Below are 26,043 nucleotides of genomic sequence, written 5' to 3'. Positions count from 1 at the left end.
TAAACCGTTCGCAACATGTGCCTAAAATTTTTGCTCCTTCATAAAATCTTGTGTTGTAAATACACTTCTTAAATAAACGTGCACTGACCGTGTTGACTCCGTAGCATTTTTGCTACGTTCCGTTACTGCCATGGTTTCCACGAACTACCAATGCAGCCAGAATTGGAGTCTTTATGCAATAACTCGTATGATAAGCGAGATCGAGACGCCTCGACACAGACCTATGTAATGGAATTGAATTTGAAATGGAGGGTAGTATTACTCAAGTCATCAGGTATACACAATTTTCATGACGAACATATCCATTGCGGTCATCGCCTCATAGTTTATAAACTTTCGATCTGGTTCGAAATACTTTTGTGGCAATTAGAATTCATAAGAGTTCGTTTAATTTAGATTTACCAATATGATAGATTGACCCCAATTTACTTACCTCTTTCAATTTTATCCAGATTGTGGAAATCAAACGTTTCCTGCTCATGTAATCGGGTCAAAATAACCTGAGGCTCGTGCTGTTGCTTAAAGGCAGCATACCACAAATCTGAGATGGTACGGATTTCAGGTGGAGAATCCGTATAGGGGGTAGTAGATTATGGAGACCGGGGTGGTTCCGCTCATCTCTTTCTGAATCACTGCAAGCAGCCGACCCCTGAATGCTGTTTTGTACGATGCCTTCTATTGCAGCGCGCCACCCTTGCACGCTTAGCTCCCCTTACTGCCTATCACGGGAAGCCCGAATTGGTTTTTGACGAATAGCAGGACGGAGGCGGCGCTAGGAGTGGAGCGTTGCAATAGATGGCGTCGTACAAAACAGCATTCTGGAGGGGGCTGTTTGCAGTGATGCAGGGAGAGATGAGCGGAATCAAATCGTCTCCATAATCTACGACCCCGTATACGGATACTCCACGTGAAATCCGCACCACCTCAGATTGGTGGTAGGCTGCCTTTAAGTGGATGCGCTCGAAGCAGTGTGGTGGAACAAAGCGGTTAGGATCGAAGGGATTCCAGCTAGCGTCATTCTTTGGTGTAGTTGGTGATGGTGCCACCTCGATCCCAGCTGCTAGCTCCAATGCATCGCTTCGAATCCAGCCGCTCATGCAACTGCCGAGATACATATTATTTCAACTTGATTATATTCTGCTCCGACATTGATGCCAAAAGATCAAGAATAAACGAGTTTAGATCAATATAGGTGTGTTCCATTACAGCAAATCAGATGGCAACGATGTTTTGTACTGGTCCGAAGCGAACCTCATTGACTCTGGGCACTGAGAAGCTTGTGGCGAGTGATCCCTGTACCAAAAAAAGAATGCGTCACTACTCAACGAATCAACGAAACGGTGCCAGGGTGCGACTCACATCACAACTCGGCCACTTCACCGCAAAGATGTCCACCAAAAAAGTTGATTTCGAAGAAGTTCAATCTAGTGAACAGTGTGATATATGAAAATATACGTTACTGCGCATATTGATTGGAACAACTTTACTCGATCACGCTTTAAAGGTTGTTAATAAAGCTATAAAACGCAGTCTGCACATTGGGGCTAGAATCTGAAATATTAGGATAAGTGTACTTGGTTTAGTGCACTTTCTCAGTTTCGGTTCGGATATTAAGACTACTGTGCATGACTTAGTGTACTTTTTCAATTTCGACCCAGCACATCTTTAGATTTACAACTTACATGTACGCGAACAAACTACATAAGTGAAATTACCACCTCCTGAAATTCGCCAAAGTTTGGGTAGAATCAAGTGCAACACCTCCCTAATTATTTCTTGTTGGCTTCAAGAAAATAATTCCCTTGCAAGTAAATAGTCACTCCGAATTTTATTCTTTTCAGAGATTTTCTTAACTTATATTGTCAGCAACTCTTCAAGCAATGTTTAGTGCAAGCATTTGAAGTCAAAGGTGGTGTGGCATTCAAGCGGTTCAATAAGCTTTTCTAAAACTGTCATCATACTTAGAACATGCGTGTCCAATCTTCTGCCATATCTAGGGCAGAAGCGGCTGATCTGCAGTTGCTGAGGAACACACTAGCACTTGCTATCTGATCTCAAATAATTGAGTAAAAAATCTGCTGAGAAGGGGAGCATGTAGTCTCTAGATGCTGCGAATCTGGATCTAGTCTCTAGATGCTGCAAATATCCTTTATCTCTGGAGAAGATGATGTTGAAAACGAGAAGGGCGAAATCATTTGCAAAAAGAAAATAAGCAAACGGGGCCAGAATTATTACTAAGTAGGTGTGGTAAAAGAGAGTACTTTAGTCTTAAATACAAAGAGGATAGACAGCAGGACGGTGGACATGGAAGTCCATACGCGCTAAGAAGTGTGTAAAAACTTACCTGCCGAGTCAACTAGTCTCGAAAATGGAAGGAGACGCTTGAGCGAGAAACCTACACCCAACCGAACTGGCTAGGGCTTTGGGTGTACGCACAGCTGGAGCTTCCGTCAGTGCAGATCTCGGTGGTAGTAGCAATTATTTAAGTTCAATCCTTGAAGACTGAAGTGGAGAAGGGGAGAAAGTAGTTGAATGTGGCCAGTCGATCCTAAGATACTGGTCTAAACCTTCTATCATTAAGAGAGGAAAGTTTCTTTTCTCTTGGACATCAAAAGGGAATAGGGTGACAATTCTCTAACGCATATAGAAAAAGATTGCGGCTCTTTGAGTCTCTTACGCGGTAACGCATTCGAGTTTGGTTGAATTTTGTTACTTCACTCGGAGATTAGTTGAGCATAGTAGAGTTATCTTCTCTAGCTAAAGAACGGACTCCTTGGAATTGGTTCAGCCGTAGATAGGGACTTTGTTACCGTAAAGCATCGCGATTTCTGTGATATCTGGTAACCTATGGTCTGCCCTTGAAAAACCAAGGAAGGCCAATAATCTGTGCTGCATCGTACCGATATCCGCATCAGATCTCCAAGGTGAACAACCTTTAGTCGAAAGAACAATGTAGGTAAGGCAATTCTGCAAATTAGATCCATAACTTCGAGAAAAAGATTGGCTCCAGTGAACTGATCGGTTGACCTGTTAACTGATGCGGTTTCGCTCGTAGCTGGACTAGTGACAAAATTGCCTTGTTGAGGTTTTCAGGTGTGTGCTTTGTCTTCGGGCTTATTATCCTGGCCGACCATCAAATGGTCGAACTGGAACTGATAAGGACTCGGAGAATCCGACTGTCTAATTAAAACAGAGGAGGCAGGTGGTTCTAGTGGGCGTTTACTCTCTCCGATTTCTGCTGAGTGTCCTGAATGTTGAATAGTAGTAATTCGAGTAAACGTGGGTAAACGGCGGGAGTAACTGTGACTCTCTTAAGGTAGCGAAATGCCTCGTTAGCTGACTACTTATGCGCATGAACGAAACCAATCCTGTGCAATGAGATGATTATGGTGGAAGGAGTATGCTCTCGTGTAGTTTATCCGCACCTTTTCTGTATGGTCGTACAATAGTTGATTTACCTTATAATAGCTCTGGATATGCTTATAGCCATTAAACATTAACTGTAGTAAAAGAGAAAGTACTGTCCCTAACTAGCGAAACCATAGTCAAGGAAGTTGAAAAAAGAGCGAGAAAAGAAGACGCTGTCGATTTTGACTCTACTTTGACATTCTTAAGAGTCATGAGAAGCGAAGCATAGCAAGGAGACTTCGGTCGTCAATGAAATATCGCCACTTCCATCGATTCTTTACTTATCCGGTGAGAAGAGAATTGTATTTTGGCTCTTTTCCTTCTTTGTGTTAAACATATCTCATTAATGACACTCTCGTCATGCGGGGAGTTTGACTAGGGCGGTACATCTGTTAAATCGTAAGAAGTCCTAACTGTCCTCAGAGAGGACGGAAACCACTCGTAAAGCGAAAGGACAAAAGCTCGCTTGAGCTTGACTTTCAGTACGAGTACATACCGCGATGCGTGGTCTATCGATCCCTTTAATTCAGAACGTTTCTAGTAAGAGGTGTCAGAAAAGCTAGGACAGGGATAATTTGGTTGTGGCAGTCAAGCATCCGTTTTAGCGACGTTGCTTTTTAACCCTTTTTGATGTCAGCTCTTCCTATCATTGTGAAGCAGAATTCGCAAACATCGCACTGTTCATCCTATAATAGGGAACATGTGCGGAGTTTAGACCGCCGTAAGACAGGTTAGTCTACCTTGCTGTTGAATAATTGTTGCGAAAGTAATCCTGCTTAGTGAGAGAGGAATAGCAGGTTCAGACATTTGGTTCATGGACTTGACCAATCGGTCAGGGGTCCAAAGCTAACATCTGTAGATTATGACTGAACGCCTCTAAGTCAGAATTCGAACTAGTCAAGGCAGCAATAAGTTTGTTTACCGACGTCGGGAGGCAACTTTATCTCGTCTTAACCGAATAGCTTATGCCCTAGTAATTGGCCTTGTCTTAAACGATAACCTCTGGTTCTTGCTAGAGCCAAATCGCTCTCGAAGTAAAATCACATGTCGCATACTGGTCGAGGTGTCGTATCGAGTAGAGCAATGATTGTATACTGCAATCTGTTGAGACTCTGCTATGATCGCGGGTTTTGTGCAGATACATAGATGTATGTTTTAATTCAGTGTTTTATGAACAAGAAGTTCTCCAAGATCTAATAAATCTTGAAGCTTGAGGGAACTCTTGTGTATGCTTTCACATTTTCGTGTTGGAACACATTTCCGCGATCTCAAAAATTATTTGATCTTCGATAGGAAGTATTGCCACACACACTCAGATATACTCACTATTCGTCCGTTCCTGCACCATCACGTTTCCACTTATTTCGCTCTCTTCAAAACTCATGTATGTATGCATGTATAACTCGTGCACGGTATAACATTTAACTTAGGCTGCAAATCTTCACTTTACTAAATTTTTCACCAAAAGAAAAGGATTCTTCTGCGAACGAGGAATCTTGATGCTCATATGTGCGTAATATCATGTAAATACAATCTCATGTGGATGTACTGATAGTTACCAGTTAGCACTAGTCATTAGATTAGTTGTTGTGTCCTTAATTACTTTGATAGCAAAGGTTTTTCCAGCAATATAATTCAATCAATATAGTTGTTTGAGACGAATGTTTGGTTCATATGTGGAGATCAAGTATATCTTTAGGATGTGCGTCGTAATGTTGTTAAAGGCATCACACCACGAATCTGAGGTGGTGCAGATTTCAGGTGGAGTATTCGTATACAGGATGGGAGACTACAGAGAGGAGGGTGATTCCGTCCATTTGTTCCTAATTGTCGTAAAAAACGGCCCGGAAGATACGGCTTCATTCGTTTTGGCGCGCCATTTTGTACAAGAGGTTCGATTGGAGCGCGCCAGTCTTGTGCGGCGCCTCATCTTCCGGGCCGTTTTTTACGGCAATTAGGAAGAAATGGATGGAATCATCCCTCCCTCCGTAGTCTCCCATCCCGTATACGAATACTCCACGTGAAATCTGCACCACCTCAGATTCGTGGGGTGATGCCTTTAAGTTGACCCCATGTTTCGATTATTATGGATAGATATTAGTGACTTGTTGTCTGTCTTTATAAAAATAAATTCATTACAACACATTTTACTAAATATGCCATTTTTCAGTAATAATATTATGCACAGCTTTTCTGCGGAGTTCAATCTATAGCAGATTCACTTTTGAACGGATATTGTGACAGGAGGAGGAGATGAGCCGGCAAATTCGTAAGGGGTAAGATGAAATTTTTGTCTCTTACTTCTGCTCAGTTCTTTGAATGTTAAATCGTAATATTTAGAGTAATATTTTAGTAAACGACAGGAGGATCAGCGGCGATCGAGAGCAACACAGCGCATCTTACACACCATTCTTGGCTGTGGAAGCGACGGCAGTTGAATGGAGTCCTTAAAAGAGAAGTGTAAATGCAAGTGTGTAGTGGAGCGCCCCACAAACACTGTAAATATAGATGGCAACTTCACAATGACTGGCAGTTTAGGTCGTCTTCGCTGTTCTCTCGGTCTTCCAAGGAAGAGAATTTAGCCGCTCCCAAGGTCCAGCGAAGCAGTCCGGCAAAAGACACAATAACAATTGCTAAGGTTCGTTCAAGTAAATATGTTCAAAGCGAGTTACCTGGAAGTGACCAGGTCAAGCGATCCATGTGCTCAATGTCCGAGTGACCTAAGGGATACATTCAATGCCGTCTGTGCGGCTAGATTGTTCGACTTCCCAATGGCTCTTATTAGGGCCAATGAACTACCATGCTGTAGATGCCAGCTACGAGTCTAGCGCTCAAAGGATGAGGCGAGGTGGTAGATGCCTGTGCATCGCTTGCGAGCTGCGCAGTGCAGCAACGGAAGTCGAACGGTACAGATTGAGGGACGATAGTAGATGAATTCGATGGGCACCCTCTGCGGAAGCTCAGGAGCCCACACGAAATCCTGACGTCGAAATGCGGACAGTAGCAGCCTCAAAGGCAGCCTACGCGAAGCTCTCCTGAAGAATGCTACCAGGAACGGAGGCTAGTGTGAGAGTAAGGTGGAGGATCAATATACGGAGGTCCCGAAGAGAAGAGGAAACCCAATCTAAGCGGATAACTCATTTCCAGATGTGGAAAAACGAAATCCAGCTATTGAAATCTCCAAAGACTCTGTGCTTTCTTCTCGGACTCTCGAACTGAAAGGGCTTTTGCTCCAGAGATTCAAAAAGTATCATTCGACTGCAATAGCCTTCCATGATAGAGTGCCCGTGAGGAGACCGAAGGGACAAATTCACAAGTATCTCCCTAAGATTGGCGATGATATCTTAGCTAGTAAGGTACCAAAGATCCTCTCGAACAGAAAACTGTTTAATCAGATTGAATACTGTGGTTTATGCAACAGCGAGAGCGAGTGCTCTTACAGAGGACGAGATTAGGAGAGATGAAGAAGCTGCAGACCTGAATAGGATTCTGATGGAGACGTTATACTCTAGAAGAATTCTCTTAATGGACATCTCTACTCCAACAAAAGAACTACATGGGCGGAAGGTATAAAAACGAAAGGAGAGAACCTGTCCCCAAGCCAGTAGTACCTCCTTTTCGCGGAAGTGCATGACGTGTCTTGCCTCAAACATGTACGAGGGGTATGTGATCTTTCAAGAAAAACAATTAATATGATGCGATACACAAGATGCATCTTATGAAACCCGTTAACCCGTCAAGAAGCTATCGGAGGCACTATTGAATTCGCTAGCGATTTCGAAAGTGGATTTATCGATTATTTTCTGCGGAGTTCTACCTTCGCCAACGCAGGTTTTTCTAGATATACTTTTCAAAAATGTAATGAAAAAAATAAAATTTGTATCTGATTGCGAAACAGGCTTATATATCTATTCACTGGAGCGTTTTAACAGTACTGAATGAATGAGGAACCATGAAATATTTCCATAACTTTATATGATTTTAGTTTTTCATCAGAGATAGTGAGTGTCCATTTTTTGCAACTCGTCGAGTGTTTTTACTTCTACTTGTTACTTCCACAAAGAAAAGAACTACCGGAGGAGATAATCTACCTACTCATACACCAAACTTCTAGCTGCAAATAATTTAATTCCACCGCATCAAAGCGCAGTTTTTTGGCAGCAAAGCGATTCTCCAGAAAAGGGTGTGGTAATACTAATTCTGAAAATTTCGATTACTTAATGGTATAGGGATGAAACCTACACTTTTGGAACCATTTACATGTTTAGGGTGCAATATACTTGATTGCTGGGAATGATGTCGAACTGAAGCTATGGCCTAGTAAATCTTAGACATTCAATGTAGAGTACAGTAAAATAAAATAGTCAACAATTTTGTTGCTGCAACATCAGCTCGCTAGCCTCTTCTTAGCTCTGAATACCTAATCTCACATGTCGTGTTATTCACTATTTTTCGTCTTAGTGATATCTTCTTATTTACGCGGATTATTGTTTGATTAGTCATTGGTTCCTTTTCTTCTACTCGATACATACATATGATACTTCATGTCCGATATCTCTTGTAGAAGTTCTTTTTTAAACCATTTTTCTGACTGCATATGCATACGAACATCTTTTCCTGAAATGCGAACTAACACAAGCCTGGGAAAAATGAAAAGTGTAGCATAAAGCCCACTGTAAGACAGAAATGTTTATTAATTATGCACATCATAGCTAATGTGGATTTGAAAAATATTTACAGGTGCACTGGGAACCATTTTAGAGCGGAATCACAGATTTCCTCCAGCACGGCGAACTTTGATTGGAACATTTTCGTCAACAGAAAGTACGAGCTGAAAATAAGGCCGTTTGAATAGCAGGTTAAAAGGAGGTACCTCAACTTCCATGGAAAGATGCACCTACATCATCTCCTTCAATTTTTAGTAATGCTGAGACACTGAGTACCATCAAGGCGACGAGAAGAGTAACGAGCAATAGTCGCATAATGGACATATTTCCTGCAATGAAGTCTGGAACAAAAGATGAGTACACAAATTGGTCTTCTTTTTTCTTCTTCTTTTTCTACGATCGAGATCGAATCGAGATCCCTCAAATGTGAAACATACACTCAATTTGCTAATCATGCACCAATCATTAATAAGCTCAGAAATACAAGGAAAACAGGACAATTTTCTTACGTCAGACAAGATGCAAATCATTCATCAATTCTACAAAAATTCGCTGGGGATGCGTGACCTACAAGTCTTATTTTTCGCTGCTTGGTTTGAGTTGAACAATGCAAGTTTTTCTTGAAATAAAAAAAAAACTTTTTCTTTCATTTGTTACCACTCATTTAAGAATGAATGCGATAGATTGAAAATGTATGGCGAATTAACGAATTGGAAAGCGTTTTTTGGAAATGATTATTGCACATTTCCTGACGAATATTTGTTGGATCTCGATCTTTTAGGTGTCTTTTGGTGTTTATATAAATGTATTGTAGCAATCATGGAAGTTAGATATTTGAAGTTCACTAAGTTGTCAGTTCGCAGCAAAGCCATACTAAATGTCGTCGAATTTAAAAACTGTAACGATAACGAGAAAAAAGAAAACTGAAGAAAAGGAAAAAAACGGATCCGAACAATTACTGTGATTTAATTCTGTCAATGCAAATTTATGCTTTGAATGAAGGAGAGGAAACACATGATTTTTCGTGGAATGGAGGTTGGTTAGAAACGGTTCACATTGGAATGGCCAGCACTCCATTGAATAGGGTGTATTTAACCCAGAAGTTTGGGGATCAACAGAAAAACGTCTCGAATAGACATTCGAATGCGTTGACCATGGACTAAATTGAGAGGACATACGATCATCGCTCAATCCCTCTGATTTAGGTCAACTTTTTCACGGCGTTCTATTACGCTCCGTCTGTTCGAAAACAACGTTTTACATTCTGTAAGATCTACGAAGCAAACCAACATCACCTCTTTCCTAAGAGATGATAGTATGATCTAATATGAATGAGGATTTAATAGTGAGAGGCTTTCAGATCCCTAATTTCAGTGTGGATTTTTAAAGTGCACGATAAGGAAGAAGTTGAAGGTCTTCGCACGACGGAACACAAAACACGAAATTAGGTCAAAGATGCTGTCACGCATTACCACATCACGCTTGCGAATTGCTCAAACATCGCTGCCCTTCTTTGCATATTTTTTTGCATTATTTTTCTATCTTGAAAAACAACTTGAAGCATAACTTTGCAATAAATTTATAGACATATAAGAATAGCATTATAGTTGAAGCCTTGGAATTTTGAAAAGTCAAAAATCATCAACAACTAAAGATGAGACGAAAAATTCCTATACTGGATACTGTCAGCGCTCTATTTTCAAGACTGAGATCTTATCTTTGATCTACATTTCGTGTGGATCCATTTCCAAATTTTGATGCGTATGTAGGATATATGTACGCTAGAGTACTTCGTGTAACGTTAACACTTATATTGAAAAGCTTGTGATATTTTTTTGAATTCCCAGCTAAAACTAATCTTTTGAGCTCTTGATCTTTATACGGTAGCTAATTTATTGTGAGACTTTCCACAATCAGGAATGCGTCCTTCTAATTCTGAAAAGAAGCAGGAATCTGATAGTTTCATCGTCTGCTTTGAAAGGGAATTTGAATGAACGGAGTTAGAAATAAGGGACTACTCTCCGCCTATGAATGACATAAAGTGCATATTTCCAGGGTTTCAAACCCTAAGTGTAACCACGATCAAGAAAAAAAAACTCTTACTAAACGCATTTTCCCATAACCAATTTTACTTCATTGTTTAAAGTGTCAGGATTTATTTTTAAACACTCATTGAGCTGTAATTGAGTCTGGAAAGCCTATTTTAGCCAAAGATGAAGAAGATAATTCCGTCATTTCAACGCAAGTTGATAACTAAATGTTGAAGACAGCACATCAGGAAACAGATGATGAGATCTCTCCACGAATATGATAGTTTTAGAGGTGTGCTGTACAGCACATCAGGAAATAGAGTACCGTACGAGTATGAGAGTGATCACGTTCATTTCGTATTTAGGGCATCATAAACATTTATGTTTGAATTGTGGAGATTGATATGAGTTTCCTATTAAATGATTGCACACCACTAATTTAAAGAAGTTGCGAATTCTCTTCCCTAAATAATAATTCCCTTCACGTCTGGAATAAAGCATTGATGCATTATTGTATGATATCTTGAGTGAGTCGAACAGAAATTCAAAAAGTCCTCATAACCGCTCTAGAGATAAGACGACGAAAGAAGTGGGATTTGAGGCCAAAAGAGCAGCAGAAGCATTTTTTTAAAGAATTCGTGGAAATAATGTTGAGACCGTGAAAGTGAAAGATGCCCGTACGCTTCCAATTTCGTGATATTTAGGTCGACAAGATGGAAGAAGAATTTACAAGTGGATGGAGATAGTGGGAAGGTTTAGGAGGTTCGATAGTCCGCACTCTATTATGTCTTTTAGCAAGTTAAACCTCATGATTACATTAGAGTCATGAAGTGCACGTTCAGAGCAGAACAGTAAATTGTTTTTTGAAATGCGTAGCGTCTTCGGAATGAGCCTTATTCTCCACAAAATTTCGAGCACAAGAACTTCCAATATCACTGAAGATTCACATACTTTTCTTACAGAGGTAATTAAAAAAGGAGCTTAGCCACCTTGCATCTAATCGTTCAAATCTGCTTAATTTCACAAGTTACATAAATATTGTGAATAATAATTGGCCTTGCTTTCATGATCGTCGAGTTTTCATCTCAAAAAGTGCGATAAAGTGGTTGACTTTATTCTTATTCTTTAGCGGGCACCACGTGAGTGGAAACAAACAGGAATTGCACTGTTCTGATAAAACACCAGAACACTTGACTTGAAAAATTTCTGAGAAGTGAAAACTGAAAGCTTCAAGTGGAAGCAAAACCTAAGGAATTCTGGCTGCTCATCATAGATAAACAGAAGGAAATTGACCTGGCATCTACACTTCACATACAGTTTACAAGTTTGCAGATAACGATAATTATTTAGGAAACACATGCAGAAATATATTCCACAAAAAAAATCGGGATGTGTCAAGACATAACAAATGGCAACTCAAGCGAATACAGTGAAGTTGAACACGTTTGCTTTTTTTTGAGATTTCATGGATTCATTTTAAATAATCATTGCTGTATATGTGAAACAATACTGTTTTCTACACTACGGAACTATTCGGTGGCATTTTTAGGAGAGAAGTTTGCAATGTTCGTCGCACAAGTGACATCACTTTTACTGCGAGCAAAGATACATATTGTGTCTGAAAGAAAACGGATACGGTAACTTTCTTTGTAGAACTACATCACCTTTAGCGAGCTGTATCGAGAACTCAGGAAGATTTTCTTAATGTGATGCACTTGTTTGAAATGTTAGAGTAGTTTTTAGAACGTCCACATATGTTACGTACAGCCAGGATTTTATAAAAAAAATTTGATGGTTCACCCTCCAAGGAGAACTAAACCTAAAGGCACCACTCCACGAATCTGGGGTGGTACGGGTTCCAGGCGGGTAATGCCTATATAGGGTCGTAGATTGTGAGGAAGAGGGTGATTCCGTTCATCCCTGCCTGCATCAGCGTAAACGGATGACCCCGGAACGTTGTTTCTTATGACGTCTTCTATTGCAAAGCGGAAGCGTTGTGTCCCGGCCCCGCCTGCGATTAGTCTGAATGGGTTTTCGACAACAACAGAAGCCGCCGTAAGAAATAGCGTTGCGGTGTCATGCGCTTACACTGATAAAGGGAGAGATGAACTGAATCACCCTCTTCCCCACAATCTTCGACATCGTGTAGGCATTACCCGTCTGAAACCCGTACCACCTCAAATTCGTGGGGTGATGCCTTCAAGTTACTAGTTAGTTAGTTCTAAAAATCTCTAATCAGTTCCTGATTCTCGCAATACACGTGTTTTACAGTCCAGGATTATTCTGAAAAATTAGGTAGGAAGCATCTCGTGAGAATGTTGTTATTTTTGAAAAGATTACATCATTTTGTTCCCCTCATCTTCATTTCATATTTATTCTCCAGCAACATTCGTTTTCCACGAATTTTCTTTAATTTAATGTATCGCCGCTTCACCAAGCTACATTATATTACATCCTTGTCACTTATTGGTAATGCAGTTGACACGACAGAACAAAAGAACAATTTGCTCCTCTGCGTTCCTTTCGACAGTAGTCCTCCCGTGAATCAGTAAAATGGAATTGATCAATCAGAACATGTGGACGTCTGTGAAGGTGTTATTGAATTAATGGCTGGTGTTAAAGGTACGCTGTAATCGTGAATGTTTATTAACGGTTCAGATCCCTCTAAACAACAGAAAATTCACTTCCAGCTTGGCTGTTCAAGAAAGAAACCAAATCGTGGTGATAAGACACTATTTGCGCCGAATCCAAGACGAGGCGAAAGGAGTTCGTCTTCCAAACTATGGTATTGCGCTCGTCGCTCGGGAGCTCTTACATCCTCTTTTTTCGAAAACGGCCGACCTTCACCAACCAAGCCTCGAAATCGGTAAGGTAGTGTGATATCTGAAACTTTAATCTTACCTTTACCTTTTAAAAACGAACACTGATTTCTCAAGGCACTTGAAACCGTTAGTTACTAACGCACCAATGGAGAAAAGCGAGATAAAGCAAATAGTTGGTGCAAAAATAATGCGGGTTTTTCGTTGCCTCATGTTCACGACAATTCTCTTTCCGGTTACACTCATCCTTAATATTAGAAGCTGTATAGTGTTTTGTAGTTCCGTTATGGTTATTAATGCTGAAGAGATTTTGAACAAGAAGCAGTATTTGCTCAGTACCAAGACTTAGAAGATAATATGTTCATCCAAGATTTTCACAAAATCTCCTTCTACGAGTTCAAGCTGGGCAGATGTGCAGCGGAGACAGCTCGGAATATCAACGGTGTTTGAAGTAAGGAAACGACTACTGAATCTTCTGAAGTTGACAACCACCTGCTGTAGGCATTCATCAAAGATGATACACTGGAAACAACACGAGACGTTGCCCAAGAACTAGACGCTGACCACTAAACAGTCGCACACCATTTGAAAAAAAAATTGGACAGGTGAAAAAGTTGAGTTGAAAAGTGGGTGTCGCATGAACTCAGCGAGTCCCAAAGAAACTGCCGATTTGAGATGTGCTACAACGATTCTCTTACGCAACATGAACCATCCATTTCTCGATCGTACTGTTACGAGCTATGGAACCTTTAGGACAGTAGGAAACGTCCTGCTCCATGCATGAACAAGGGTGCTCCCAAAAACTTCCCAATGCCAAAAATGCACTCGAAGAAAACCATGTTGAATGTGTTGTAGTGTACTACAGCTGTAATCCACTTCAGCTTCATGAAACCTCGGGAGAAACCATCGCAGCAAAGTACTGCAAAGAACTGGACGAAATGCACCAGAAAACTTCAACTTCTTTGCCCGGCGTTAGTGAACAGAAAGGGTCCGATTCTCCTACACGACAATGCCCGGCAACGCCACACATTCCAAAGATGACGCTACTGAAGCTGAACGAGTTAGGCTACGAGACTCTGCCTCACTCACCATATTTGGGAAACCTCTCGCTGTTCGACTATCACTTTTTCAAACATCTGGACAGCTGCCTAAGAGGTAGGATCTTCCATACCCGAAGAGGATGCCGAAAGCGACTTCCGCGAGTTCGTGGACTCCAAAAGCACGGACTTTTATACAGCAGGGATAAACAAACGTGTGTCTCATTGGCAAAGACGCGCGGACTGTAATGGTTTATTTCGATTGATAAAGTTCATTTTTGGGCGAGTTGCATCGTTTTGAAGTGAATGTTTAAAACGCGCATCATTTTTGCACCAACCTAATAGATAATCTGTCAAACGAACAATGCTATCCATGTAAAACAATAGTTTTCAGGGTCAAAGAAATTGTTTCGCATTTAAATTTAAACAGGAGTAAACGACATGAAGCAAATGAATTCGCAAAAAGTTGTCGAAATCGAGGTGGAATCATCGGAACTGCAGCGCAGTACGGTACTAGCGAGGGTCCTCCCTCGATCCAAACCACTACACTCCACCGCATAGCTTCGATCGCAGCCGCTTACGCAGTGTTTCATGTCGTTTCGACACGACCATGATAGCAACAGTATCCTACCTTAACCTGACTAGAGCCACACCCATAGTGCTATTTTGCGCGCTTATCACATTGTTCTTTTTCTCGACAGATCAATGGATAGTCGGTGTTTAAAGGAACCAGTTACACATCTAAATCCCACTTGCCCTACAAAACAACATCTTTGTCAGTTAATTAAAACTTTCTAGTATTTCAGTCACAGGTCATGAGCAGTTCAGTTATGCTGAGAGATATTCGCACTCTGAATTCTATGCTTCACCGATCTTTTTCTGTCTACATGCCAGCCAATTTATGTATGTCCATGCTCGTTCCAATAAGAAAAGCCAATTAAAGGTGCTATAAAGTAGGAGGAAAAAAGACTAACTGGCGGAGCTGATAAGCAGTTTACTCGTTGAACTTACAAGTTGTAACATTAGTTATATGCATCGCACAATTGTCTCACTTCCACTTGTTTCGCATTAATCCACGAAGCTGCTGTAAATGCGACTACGAGAGCCACTGAAAGCTTGAGCGCTAAGATCTGCTAGTAGAACTCTTAGAACACAAGTCAGTAGTGGAACACCAGAAGGTACCTTCACCAGAACGATGAAAGAAATCTTCTAGGCGTGCTTGTCATCTCCAGTTTTAATGGCGAGAAGGACTTGAAAAATAGAAGTAGTCGACCTGGCACATCCACTTGAGCAATCAACCGTTTGTGGTTTTTCTTTAGCTTCGTGAAGAATCCCGCATCGCCAGAGATTCCGAGGAAGAATGCGAACGTACAAGCGGAATTTGTAGGAATTTGCAGGAAAAAAAAATGATTGGTAGATTCATATAGACTGTCTACAAAATTTGTTTAGACCATCGTCTTCGATATTTCTTTGTCGTTCACTCTGTTGTTTCGGAATGAAAACGAAATTAACTCCGAAAGAAGAAAAATAATTGCGACAAATAGTTGGTATGGGTGTCAGGATGGCAGAGAGAGAGAGAGAGAGAGTGGTTCTGGATACGTTCACAAATGTGATCTCCTCTTTAGACATTTTCTACCTTTTATGAGAATGGGAATATACAGGTCCTGGCCTACATGTCCTACAGTAAATACGACACCTGATCGCTGTAAATATAATAGTTTGTACTGATTGGATCCACACCGATTCGTAACTTCGTAATTCGTTCGTCACTGTTTTCGCTTCAACTCGTTATGTTATCTTTGGGAAGTAATTTTCAGTTATTGCAACCCCTTTTGGGGGAGGTATGGAATACTCAATGTTTTTTACTCTGACAGCACAAAAAATTGTCGCAAAAGCACAAAAAAAAGCACTGAAAGCGAAAGCACAAAAAAAGTTTCGGAGGCAACAAAAAAAAAAACACACGAGCAATTTAAACAATAGACTGCCCTCCGTTCTTGAATCATGAAGATCTGTCTCCTGCAGTTTAACGGGTGCTCATTCGTTTTGTGGGGAACTCTAATCTTTCCTACTAACTTTAGATATGATGCACCAATCAAGAATTTCAGTAACAGAGTAGGGCTGAACTGTAGTTCTCTGGGCAGGATGGTTGGTACCTTCAGTTAATCATGAAATTAAGCTGGTATGAAAATCCCAGGAAAAAACGTAGAGTTCGGGATGTGGATTACGGAGGAGAGCGTGGCTCTGTTTAATTCCCCCTAGCCTTCCTAATAAACGGCATGAAAACCGCCTTAGTTGCTACGAGGAAGAACACGCATCCTTGTAGAAGCTACGGTCCTCTCAACAGCTTATTCATTAGTTTTACTGGAATAGGCTGGTGAGGAGACTTGATTCATCTTCGACCGCTCGTGGACGTGATGCGTGCACAAAGATGGTGCGTTGCACAAGAACAAGGGGCGTGTTCTAACGTATCTCGTCGGGAAGAATGTCGTCTTTCACGCCTATTTTACGATGAATAGGAGAAGATGAGTGGAACCAATCTACAACCGTAATCTTAAACCGTTTTCCCTGGGGCTTCTGTGCCACGCCAATCTTCTGATATGCTTCCTTTAAAAGCAGCATACCACAAATCTGACGTGCTGGGGGAATCCGCGGAAAACGTAGAGATGTTGCTGTAGACTGCGAGATCTGGGGTGGTTCCGTCCACCTTTCTCGCCGTGGAAGACGTCGTTTTTTGAAACGGAACGAGCGTGTACATGGAGGAACGTTCGTACGCATCTCGTGCTGCCACTAAGCTGTTGTCATCAACTGATGTTAAAGTTGAAGTTAAAGGATAAAGTTTCTGGCGTTAATCAATCCGCTTGGGATTTTTACGAATGTGTAACTGGCCTATATAGTGACTAACGGTGGCTAGCCAACGTGTTAGTGTTTTTATCCTCCCAGACAAGTGTGGTACCAATTCATCGACACCGGAGGATGAAAGGCTTGGCGAGCGCTAGTGCGGATTCGAACCTCAGGTCGATTGTGCAGGAAGCGAAACCTCTAACCGCTACACTACACCCGCACCCGTAACAGGATAAGCCTGTTATTATGTAGTATGAGTGCTCTGCGTACACCCACCCTGATCAACTGATATTACAGATATAAATACAAACCACAGACAAATACGTAGAATAATTAGTTATTAATTAATAATTAACTAGTACATCTCTCTACAAACAATTTAACCTGACCTGGTCTGAAAATAGAAGCCAAAAATATTCTCCTTGGAATGTATACTTGGAAGAGAGTAGTTACAAACCTAGATGGGCTTCTGATGTACCTTGAACCATGAAGAACACCGCCAAAAACAAAACAATGAGATTCATCATATAGTAGTACCTGCAAAATAGAAACTGTTGAAAATAATGATTTCGTACCGTCACGAGGTATACAAACAAGCGGGACAAGAAGACGTTAAGCTAGACAGTAAGTCCGAAGACAGGAAGATCAAGATCAATGTAAATAAGACGTACATAGTAGTCGGTTCCAAAACTTGTGGTGTATTTTGAAGTTAAGCCCTTCTTCGCTGTCGTTGATATTAAGTGAGTATTCGTGACCCTCAATAATTACCCAACCATAAGAACTTATTATTTGCATTTTAAGCGAAGTTCGATATCCATCTCAAAAATTTCTAGGAAGAGATACTAGAAAAATCATTGCAACAAGTTCCATGCTTCTTTCGGGACAGAATATAACGATTGACCTAATATCATATTTAATACTTCTGGTAAGTATTGAACAGAAATCTGTCTCCTACTAATACTTCCTTATTGTTGTACACTGTAAATACCACTTTCTTCTAGTGTGAAAAGTCAAGAATGATGAAGATCCAGAAAACATGTTGCATAGCTTGAATTTAGGAAAGGTTGCGTGGGCGCCTCGTGCGAATGATGAATGTGAATGCTTTGTGGTGAACCCATGGAAACGTAAGATTTTCACTGAACAGTGGAGATGAGGTCAACTACTAAATATTACAGAACTATCCTCAAATAATATCTAACATGAGTAAGAAACAAAATCTGACGAGATACAATGATATATTTAAAATGCTTTTAAAGCCATAAAAGGATGTCGCATTACGCATTACCGTATAATAGTTGGCAACTTGCAATGTTAAATGTTGGCAATGTTAAACGGTATTTTTTGGATGGGGCTTTATATTCGGCCGGCGAGTAAATTTCGTTAACTGTGAGGAATATAGTTTTTGCACGAGAATACAAAGTGCCTCATGTGTTTCGCTGAAAGTGTGCTTCTCATAAATTTGATTAGTTTGGGTCTAATTCTCATTCAGGAAAGGAAAAATGTATTTAAAATTATTGGACATGTGAAAAGTGGAATATGTGCATATATTCATTTGCTGAATGAAGTAGTGCAAGAAGATTGAGCTTGGCAGACAGTGGAACGAAAACGACACCTACAAAACAATGGTAGAGGAACAAGAAAACGTAAAGAAATTAAAGGCATCACCCCACGAATCTGAGGTGGTGCAGATTTCAGGTGGAGTATTCGTATACGGGATGGGAGACTACGGAGAGGAGGTGATTCCGTCCATTTCTTCCTAATTGCCGTAAAAAACGGCCCGGAAGATACGGCTTCATTCGTTTTGGCGCACCATTTTGTACAGGAGGTTCGATTGGAGCGCGCCAGTCTTGTGCGGCGCCGCATCTTCCGGGCCGTTTTTTACGGCAATTAGCAAGAAATGGACGGAATCACCTCCATCTCCGTAGTCTCCCATCCCGTATACGAATACTCCACCTGAAATCTGCACCACCTCAGATTCGTGAGGTGATGCCTTTAAAAAGAGCGATATTGCAACAGGAAAATGTTCACTACATCAAAGAAAAAAGGTAGGTCACAAGTAAGACGGTTCTTTACTGCTCACAAACATACCGAACCTTTCTTATTAGCAAACAAACGACCACATATTTATGGATTAAGAGACTTAACTTTCGATGAATCTCTTGATTAAACCATTACTTTCTGTCTTCTGTTTAGTCTTCACATTTAGAATAAGACTTTATTCACGAATCAAGTTGATAACCTTCTCTGGCACGCTGAACTGCACGGTGTAACTCAAGTTGCGTAATTGTTAGAAACGAAATACTTTTAACTGATACTGCAGATAAGAACAAGATTTCTAATAGTATGTTCTACTGATCTACCCAAGTCTCTTAAAAATAAGTTTAAAGGATATAAAACACATGAGTCCCGATATTTAATCCTTTGTGGATGATCATTAAATAATTTGCTGGTCAGGAAGAGTGAACATATCTCGGGATATGAACATCAGTTAATAACATGTCTTGGATTTCATGTCCGTACGATAAACTGAGTACTACCTCTCAGGACGCTCGCGTTCCAGTCCGTTCCTATTCCATCATCTGACCACCATTTCTATTACCTCGTTTTAATTTGAGGATTATTTTCTCTTTTCTTGTTGTCACGACGGAAATGTACAAATATGTAATTATTGACAGAAAATATTTTGGGACCTTCTTCAAATAACTTGCTTGTGCAATTATTTCGATAGAACAGTTCATTATTTGAGAAATGCGACAGACTCACATGTTATGCTTGTCGCTGAAGATGTACAGACTACCCTGAACATTTTGAGGGGTTATGGTGTTATTAAATCCAAAAATGAAGAAGGTTTGGATGAAGATATGCTGTCAGTGCAGATTACGCAGAATAAAATGTACGTGCAGCATCCACCCACTTCTCTGAGCTTTTAAGAGACTCTAGTTTATAAGATTTGATATCTTCTAATCTTTTCGAGCTCAATCCAGTTCTAGCGAATGTTTGCTCGCTTAAAGGCATCACCCTACGAATCTGAGGTGGTGCAAATCAAATTTCAGGTGGAGTATTCGTGTACGGGATGGGAGACTATGGAGAGGGGGGTGATTCCATGCATTTCTTCTTAATTGCCGTAAAAAACGGCCCGGAAGATGCGGTGCCGCACAGGGCTTGCGCGCTCCAGTCGAACTCTTATAGAAAATAGTGCGCCAGAACGCCTAAAGCAGTATTTTCCGGGCCGTGTTTTACGGCAATTAAGAAGAAATGGACAGAATCACCCCCACAATCACGGAATCCATAGTCTTCCATCCCGTATATTAATACTCCACCTGAAATCCGTACCACCTCAGATTCGTGGAGTAATGCCTTTAAGTTCGAAGAGAATTATCCAAAACCGTATGTACAACAATAATTGAAATGCATTGTTTGAGCGCCTCGTTTGCATGCAGCACAGAAATTTTTTTTCAGCAAAGAAAAACAACGTTTTTCGTGATAGGATGTATGCATCAAAATACTAAGAACGAGTTTATAGCGAGAGCGAAAAGCGGACCCTTATCCAGATCAGTTAACAAATCTCACAGAAATGGGATATCGAAAATTTGTGCCATGAGGAATGCGACAAACGTATCTTCTGAAGCAAACACCTACATGTATCAAACTAGAACTCTTTGCGATAGCCAAAGGAAAATTCTAAACTAGGGAGAACTCAACTTTGAAATTAATCACTTTCGTCGGCAACAGTATTTCACTGGAATCATAGTAGATGAGAATTTTTGTCCACCAGCATTAATTAATGAAGAGGAAAATAAACAACGTCTCTTTGGAAGTCTGAGGACAACTGTGCTGTGTTTACGTGCAACGAGACATTTTTTCTGAGCAGTAGCCAGTAAATTCAATGAAACTCGAAATCTCTTCTCGATTCTACAGAGATAGAAAGGTCTGAGCGTCAAATATTTTCAGGTTGTTGACCGATTCAAAATTTTGATTTTGATTTTGATTTCCATTTTTTCTTATTACTATCATGTCTTATCATTATTTTATTTGCAAGTTTTTCCACTCGAATATCGCAGCGGTGTTACAGGGTCCTAGACGTTACAGAGACCTAGATGACATGCAGAATGGTGCGCACGGTAACCAGTAAAAGCAAAAAAGGGAGACTTCAAAGGGGGTGCAACACAGAACAGTGTATGGAATTCTAGAAATTTTCAACAGTTAGTACGAATGAAGGCATAAGAAGGGTAGTGCAAACTTCGGAGAATTTACCGTAAGTAATTCCTCCTATGCACTGTTCAAAACAAACGTATGCAATGTGAATGATTGCTGGTGCTTGCTGATACACGCGTATATTTACCAAAATATATATAAAATCCATCAAATCCCTTAGAAACTATTAAAATAGCCATAAAAGCGAGCGTACCTGCCTGGCGTATATGAAGCTCTGAAAGATTTGTACTGTGGCGTTTTACTACGGCTCATTCGAAGCGATCCTCAGAATTATGTGCTTGCGGAAAACGAACGCACAAATTCGAACGTTTTTTTGCTCCTTCAGGTGCAAGAGATTTAAAAAATTTAAAGATTTAAAGGCCGAAAGTTTTACTGGTACAGAAGAACGTGTGGGTAGCGGTGGATACACAACGCGAAATCAAATCGAGTATGTACTTTAAAAACATACGTCTCAAGAAGCATGTATTTAAAAACAACACAATACTGTAAAAATGACAAATGTTTGTGGATCTGGAGTGTGAGAGCGTACTTTTAAATGAATGCGGCCCATATTTCATCTTTTTACTTAGAACCTAGTTGTCTGTTCCAAAAAAAGAGTAGAACGACTACATCGTTTACGCCCGTAGTCTCCCAATGGAATGCTAGTTAGGTTAGAGCACTCCAAACATAGAAACGGGGGTTCTAAAATGCTTTCTGGAACAAACAAAGCTTTCTATTCCCAGGTTCTGATGTTATAAATATTGGTACTAGTATTAATAGAGTCAGCAAGCATTCAATCTGACGACTTCTTATAATAGTAGAAGCAACGGATTCGAATAGTATCACCGCCTTCATTTTCGACTTTGAGATTTAAACTGTAATAAAACTGAACAAAGTATTGCGTCAGAACGACCTTTGTGGATAAAAATAAGGATAAACTGCTTGTCGTTTATCAGTCCCTCTACGATCTGTTGGCGCACTCCGCACTGAGAGTGCTGAATAGTTGGCTGAGAGCTGCGTACCAGGTAGCTGCGGGTGCTAGAATTTCTTTGCGAATAGAGAGGGTTAGGAGTGTAGTTCACGGGCATGAGCGCCATCTTGCTCAACTCCTCGTGATTATATGATGATAATGATTAGCAGCATTGGACACTGATTTTCCGCAGCAAATCCCCCTACGAGACACCTAATAACGCTCCACGCCTGCGAGCGCGGGAGGCACTGTCATCGATTGTCTGCTCGTTCGCAGGCGTACATAGCTAATTATCAGGTGCATTCCCTTTCCCGCGTTTCTGGAAAATTAGGAGGTGGAACACGTTAACTACACCTCCAATCCCATCTATTCGTGCGGAGATTCCAAAATTACCTATTTTCTGCTATCCCGCCTTTAAGTTTATCTAGTAGCGAGAGTGTTTTTATAGATCCATACTATAGGTAAGGCTGAACATAAATATACAAATTAGCGCGATGTTGAAAACCATAAAGAGTTTTGTGGCCTATGAAAACTCATTGCGTATGCGTGAAGTGTTTATACAAAAGGAAAGCAGTTCAAGCGTTCTCACATGTTGCAACCTAGGCATACGTAAAGGCAGTGAGTGTATCACAAAGTTGACGTAATGTGGAAATCTAACGGGAAGTGCAGAGTTTTGGATGTAGATTACGAATATAAACGTGGCTCCGCTCAGTATCCACTGATCGTAGGAAGGAATTAGCGTGGGAACCGTTTAAGTTCCTACGAAATACTTTAGAACGCTCTACCTCGTACACGCTCCGGTTCCTTTCGCTTCGGCAACTTATTCACTGGTTTCGGTTGAATAGGCTGCTGAGCAGACGTGTTGGTTCTCGATCGCTCGCTCCTGGAAATTCTGAAAAAAAGAGCGTGTTCAAGAGGTTGCGTTCTTACATACCACGTAGGAGAGAACGCCGTTTCCCACGCCAGGAAATCTTCCAAATTTTATATGAGAGCGGTGGGAAAACTGAAACTTTTCTCATTCTTTGTTTCATCTTGAATTTGGGGAAATCTCGAAACTCTGGAAACCGAAGGATATAGGAGCTGATAGAGAAACCTCATTCTTACAACATATTGGAGGGCCACTTTCTCAACATCAAGTTATTCCGAGTTGTTAAGCTTTATTGGTGGTCACAAGCTTTTTTATCCTCGACCAAAAGTCAGGATTTTAGCAAGTTTTCCTTTTCTAGAAGACTGAGACGGTATAAACCACTTCCATGCTCGGATAGAGGGTCTGAAGAAACACCCATATGCAAAACTTCTCCTAATTTGATCCTCTGGATGTCTCAAAATTTGTGTGGAAAACATCCAAAAAAGTTGAATCCTCACACTTTCACATCCAGATTCCAAAAGCTAGAGGTTCCAAAAATCCGCAATGTGAGTATTTTGTAGAGAAAATTCTCTTCTATTGAACAGTTCCGAAAGTGTTTCCCAATGTGCCCTTACACGACGTTATTGGCGATCTTCCAGACTTAACAGTGTGGACAAAATCTCAGCATTTTTGGTTATTAAATTATATTGAACTCACGTTCAAGTTTCTTGAGAACTATGCAGTATTGAGATCTTCATCTCCTTCTCGAAGTGGTTTCAAAGTGTCTCTTCTCGAAAAACATGGCTCAGCGAGGAGTCGAAACTTCGTGATCCCTTCGCCACTTTGTCAACACTGCGCATTATCAAAATGTAGACTTTCTTCTCGTTTTTCTTTCTCACTGCTCTTCTGATGCTGATGCTTCTTCCTTGCACCGAGCACTTTCTTACTGGTGTTTCCTTGCAGGTGATGCGGATTTGTTGATTGCTTTACACATCCGACGTTACCTATGCGTTGAGTACGCATGGACTTACCTACCTACAGAACGCTGACTACAGTGAGCAGGAAATCGCAAAATCGCCAATTGTTGGATGGCACCCAGTGCGCCAAACTGATATAAGCCTGAGCAGCTTAAACAATAAATTATTTCTACACCTACTGCCATACCATTTATGTTACAAACACCTCACCACACACCAACCCCGCGCCCCCAGACCGGCTCGGTCTACGACTTGGCAAAACTTTGTCACACGCTTGACCCTGGCATAAGCAGGAGTCCGAATCGAGCGATCTTACACTTATCCCGACAACACTTACTCTACCCTGGATCAGTATTTCGATAGCCGCTCAAAAGCAGCGCGTATCACGAAATACGACACGGTTGGGAGTCCAGTGGGAGGATATTGAGTCCATGCGCGTAGGTTACGAGTATAGGTTTGTGCGCATCGTGCTCCGATGATCGGTGGAGAGTGATGTGTCCTCACCACCAGTTTTTTTTCGAGTAAAACCAATGAATAGGCTGCTGAGGGGCCGGGCCGTGTAGAAGAGCTCCATTCTAACATAAATAGTAGGAGCAAACGCGTTTCCACGCCGTTTCCTGCAACGGTGAGAGGAAATGGAGTGACTGGTAGCTGGTGGTGCTGCGATTGCAGCAAGCACGTAGCAAGGGGTATTACCATATATATAAGCTCACCAAACGCTGTGTCGGTTGATCCACGTAATTAACTTAAGGCTGCTGAAAGCTCGTAGAGCTGCACACATGACAAAGACTTTCCTTTTCGACGAATATTCATCTCTGCAAACATTTCGATTTTTCATCAGAAGTTTCTCTCAAGAATGCGGAACCCCTACTCTGTTTTCATTGCTGATATTTGTGTTTTGTTTTTGTATTCTGCTTTTCAATGTCACCATCTGTCAAAAATGTCTCAGCGACTGAAGCTGTTGTGATTCTAGATTGATTAGAATTTTCCAGAAGAGGGAGGGATAGTGCTATTGTAGTTGTACTTCTGGTTATTCAAGGAGGGCGCCAGAAATACTACTATCTTCTGTGATTCTCCAGTAAAACAAACTATTCTTCTCAAACAGCGAAAATAACTGAATGGGATAGAAATTGTATTCTCGAAGTTCTGTTCCTTAAAGAACGATTAGAAGAAAGAATGGAATTTCTGGCTCGTAATCAAAGTCCTTAATTACAGGCTACAAATTCTTGTTATTCTTCCAACTGATTTGCACATCTATTTCCTTACAATATTGGCTGTTACATAATCCCTAAAGAAGTCGAAGGTTTCAAATGAATGCTAGGCACAGCTATCTCTAGTCTTCAGAAAATCAATATGGTCAGAACCATAGAAAACTCATTTTGAAAAAAAAACGTAATTGAAAATTTGATTACACTAGTTGTGATTCACTGCAATTGCACATTACTATTTACATCAACTGCGATATTTTTAGCAGGTTTTAGCGATTTCTTAAAGCTCAACATAAGACTATTATAATAATACTGCCTACTTTAAAAAACAATAGAAGGAAGGAAGCTCCTCCAAATCTATGACCTTGATATATGCGCCTGCAGCGGGGAATTCCTAATGAGACATGACAAGAGTGATACTGCAGAGAGAAAGCTCAGTGAGGTTAACATTTTCATTTTTGCACATGAGCGAGGAATTCTCTGATAAAGAAATAGTTTATGCTGAATATGCGACAGCGTTGCAGACATGATTTTTATCGAACTCCAATTGAGCACAAGCACATAGTGTATACTCTCCAAATGTCTCCATGCACGACTTTCGATAAACCTCGGGACGTTGATGTTTCAATAATTGATTTCTTTAATTGAGTTGGACACGAGGTTGATACAATTCTTTATTCCTGGCTAACGTTTCGGCAATATCGCCTTCTTCAGAGCCTTAGGATCAGTTGACTATCCTGCCACTGCTAGATACCTTTTGTGAGGTCCCACAATAACAACTTCGCGTCCGGCTCAATTAAAGAAGTCAATTATTGAAACTCTCCAAATAGATTTTAATCACCAATTTCAGAGTTACACTTTGGAAAATCATTTTAGAAACAAAAGGCGAAGACGATGAAACAAATTAACAACGTCATCATATCAAAATCAATCAAATCTGTTACAAAAATGAAAGAGCAGCTTCGTTAACTTCCTTTACAATTACTACTCCATTTGTTCCGTCTTTTGATGAATGAAAATATAGAGTTTTCTAGGAATTTCACTG

The 26,043-nt window shown here is 40.7% G+C and overlaps 3 protein-coding genes across 5 annotated transcripts; 2 read left to right on the top strand and 1 right to left on the bottom strand.

Annotated features, from left to right (window-relative positions):
* Nucleotides 1-150: 150 nt before the first annotated feature.
* RB195_015108 (uncharacterized protein) lies at nt 151-7,739 on the top strand (the record flags this gene model as incomplete). 2 transcript variants are annotated; one of them, XM_064205656.1, is made up of 4 exons in its annotated part: nt 151-274; nt 1,209-1,389; nt 5,947-6,046; nt 7,677-7,739. In XM_064205656.1, the coding sequence occupies 4 exons, from the start codon at nt 151-153 to the stop codon at nt 7,737-7,739; spliced, it is 468 nt and encodes a 155-aa protein (XP_064061536.1). The 2 variants fall into 2 exon arrangements, with proteins under 2 accessions (XP_064061536.1, XP_064061537.1); XM_064205655.1 differs by lacking the exons at nt 5,947-6,046; nt 7,677-7,739 and having other exon boundaries at nt 1,209-1,447.
* A 3,234-nt stretch (nt 7,740-10,973) lies between these two features.
* RB195_015107 (uncharacterized protein) lies at nt 10,974-11,687 on the top strand (the record flags this gene model as incomplete). The annotated part of the gene is made up of 3 exons (XM_064205654.1): nt 10,974-11,069; nt 11,456-11,548; nt 11,655-11,687. The coding sequence occupies 3 exons, from the start codon at nt 10,974-10,976 to the stop codon at nt 11,685-11,687; spliced, it is 222 nt and encodes a 73-aa protein (XP_064061535.1).
* Nucleotides 11,688-12,785: 1,098 nt separating this feature from the next.
* Nucleotides 12,786-19,817, bottom strand: RB195_015106 (uncharacterized protein; the record flags this gene model as incomplete). Of its 2 annotated transcripts, XM_064205653.1 has the most annotated exons (3): nt 12,786-12,988; nt 17,260-17,339; nt 19,717-19,817. In XM_064205653.1, the coding sequence occupies 3 exons, from the start codon at nt 19,815-19,817 to the stop codon at nt 12,786-12,788; spliced, it is 384 nt and encodes a 127-aa protein (XP_064061534.1). The 2 variants fall into 2 exon arrangements, with proteins under 2 accessions (XP_064061534.1, XP_013301820.2); XM_013446366.2 differs by lacking the exon at nt 19,717-19,817 and having other exon boundaries at nt 17,260-17,290.
* Between the last annotated feature and the right edge of the window lie 6,226 nt (nt 19,818-26,043).

Source organism: Necator americanus, chromosome V, assembly GCF_031761385.1.
Source record: "Necator americanus strain Aroian chromosome V, whole genome shotgun sequence".
In the NCBI taxonomy this organism is placed as follows: Eukaryota; Metazoa; Nematoda; class Chromadorea; order Rhabditida; family Ancylostomatidae; genus Necator; species Necator americanus.
Note: the sequence above shows the minus strand (reverse complement) of the source record. Positions and strands in the feature narration are given on the sequence as shown.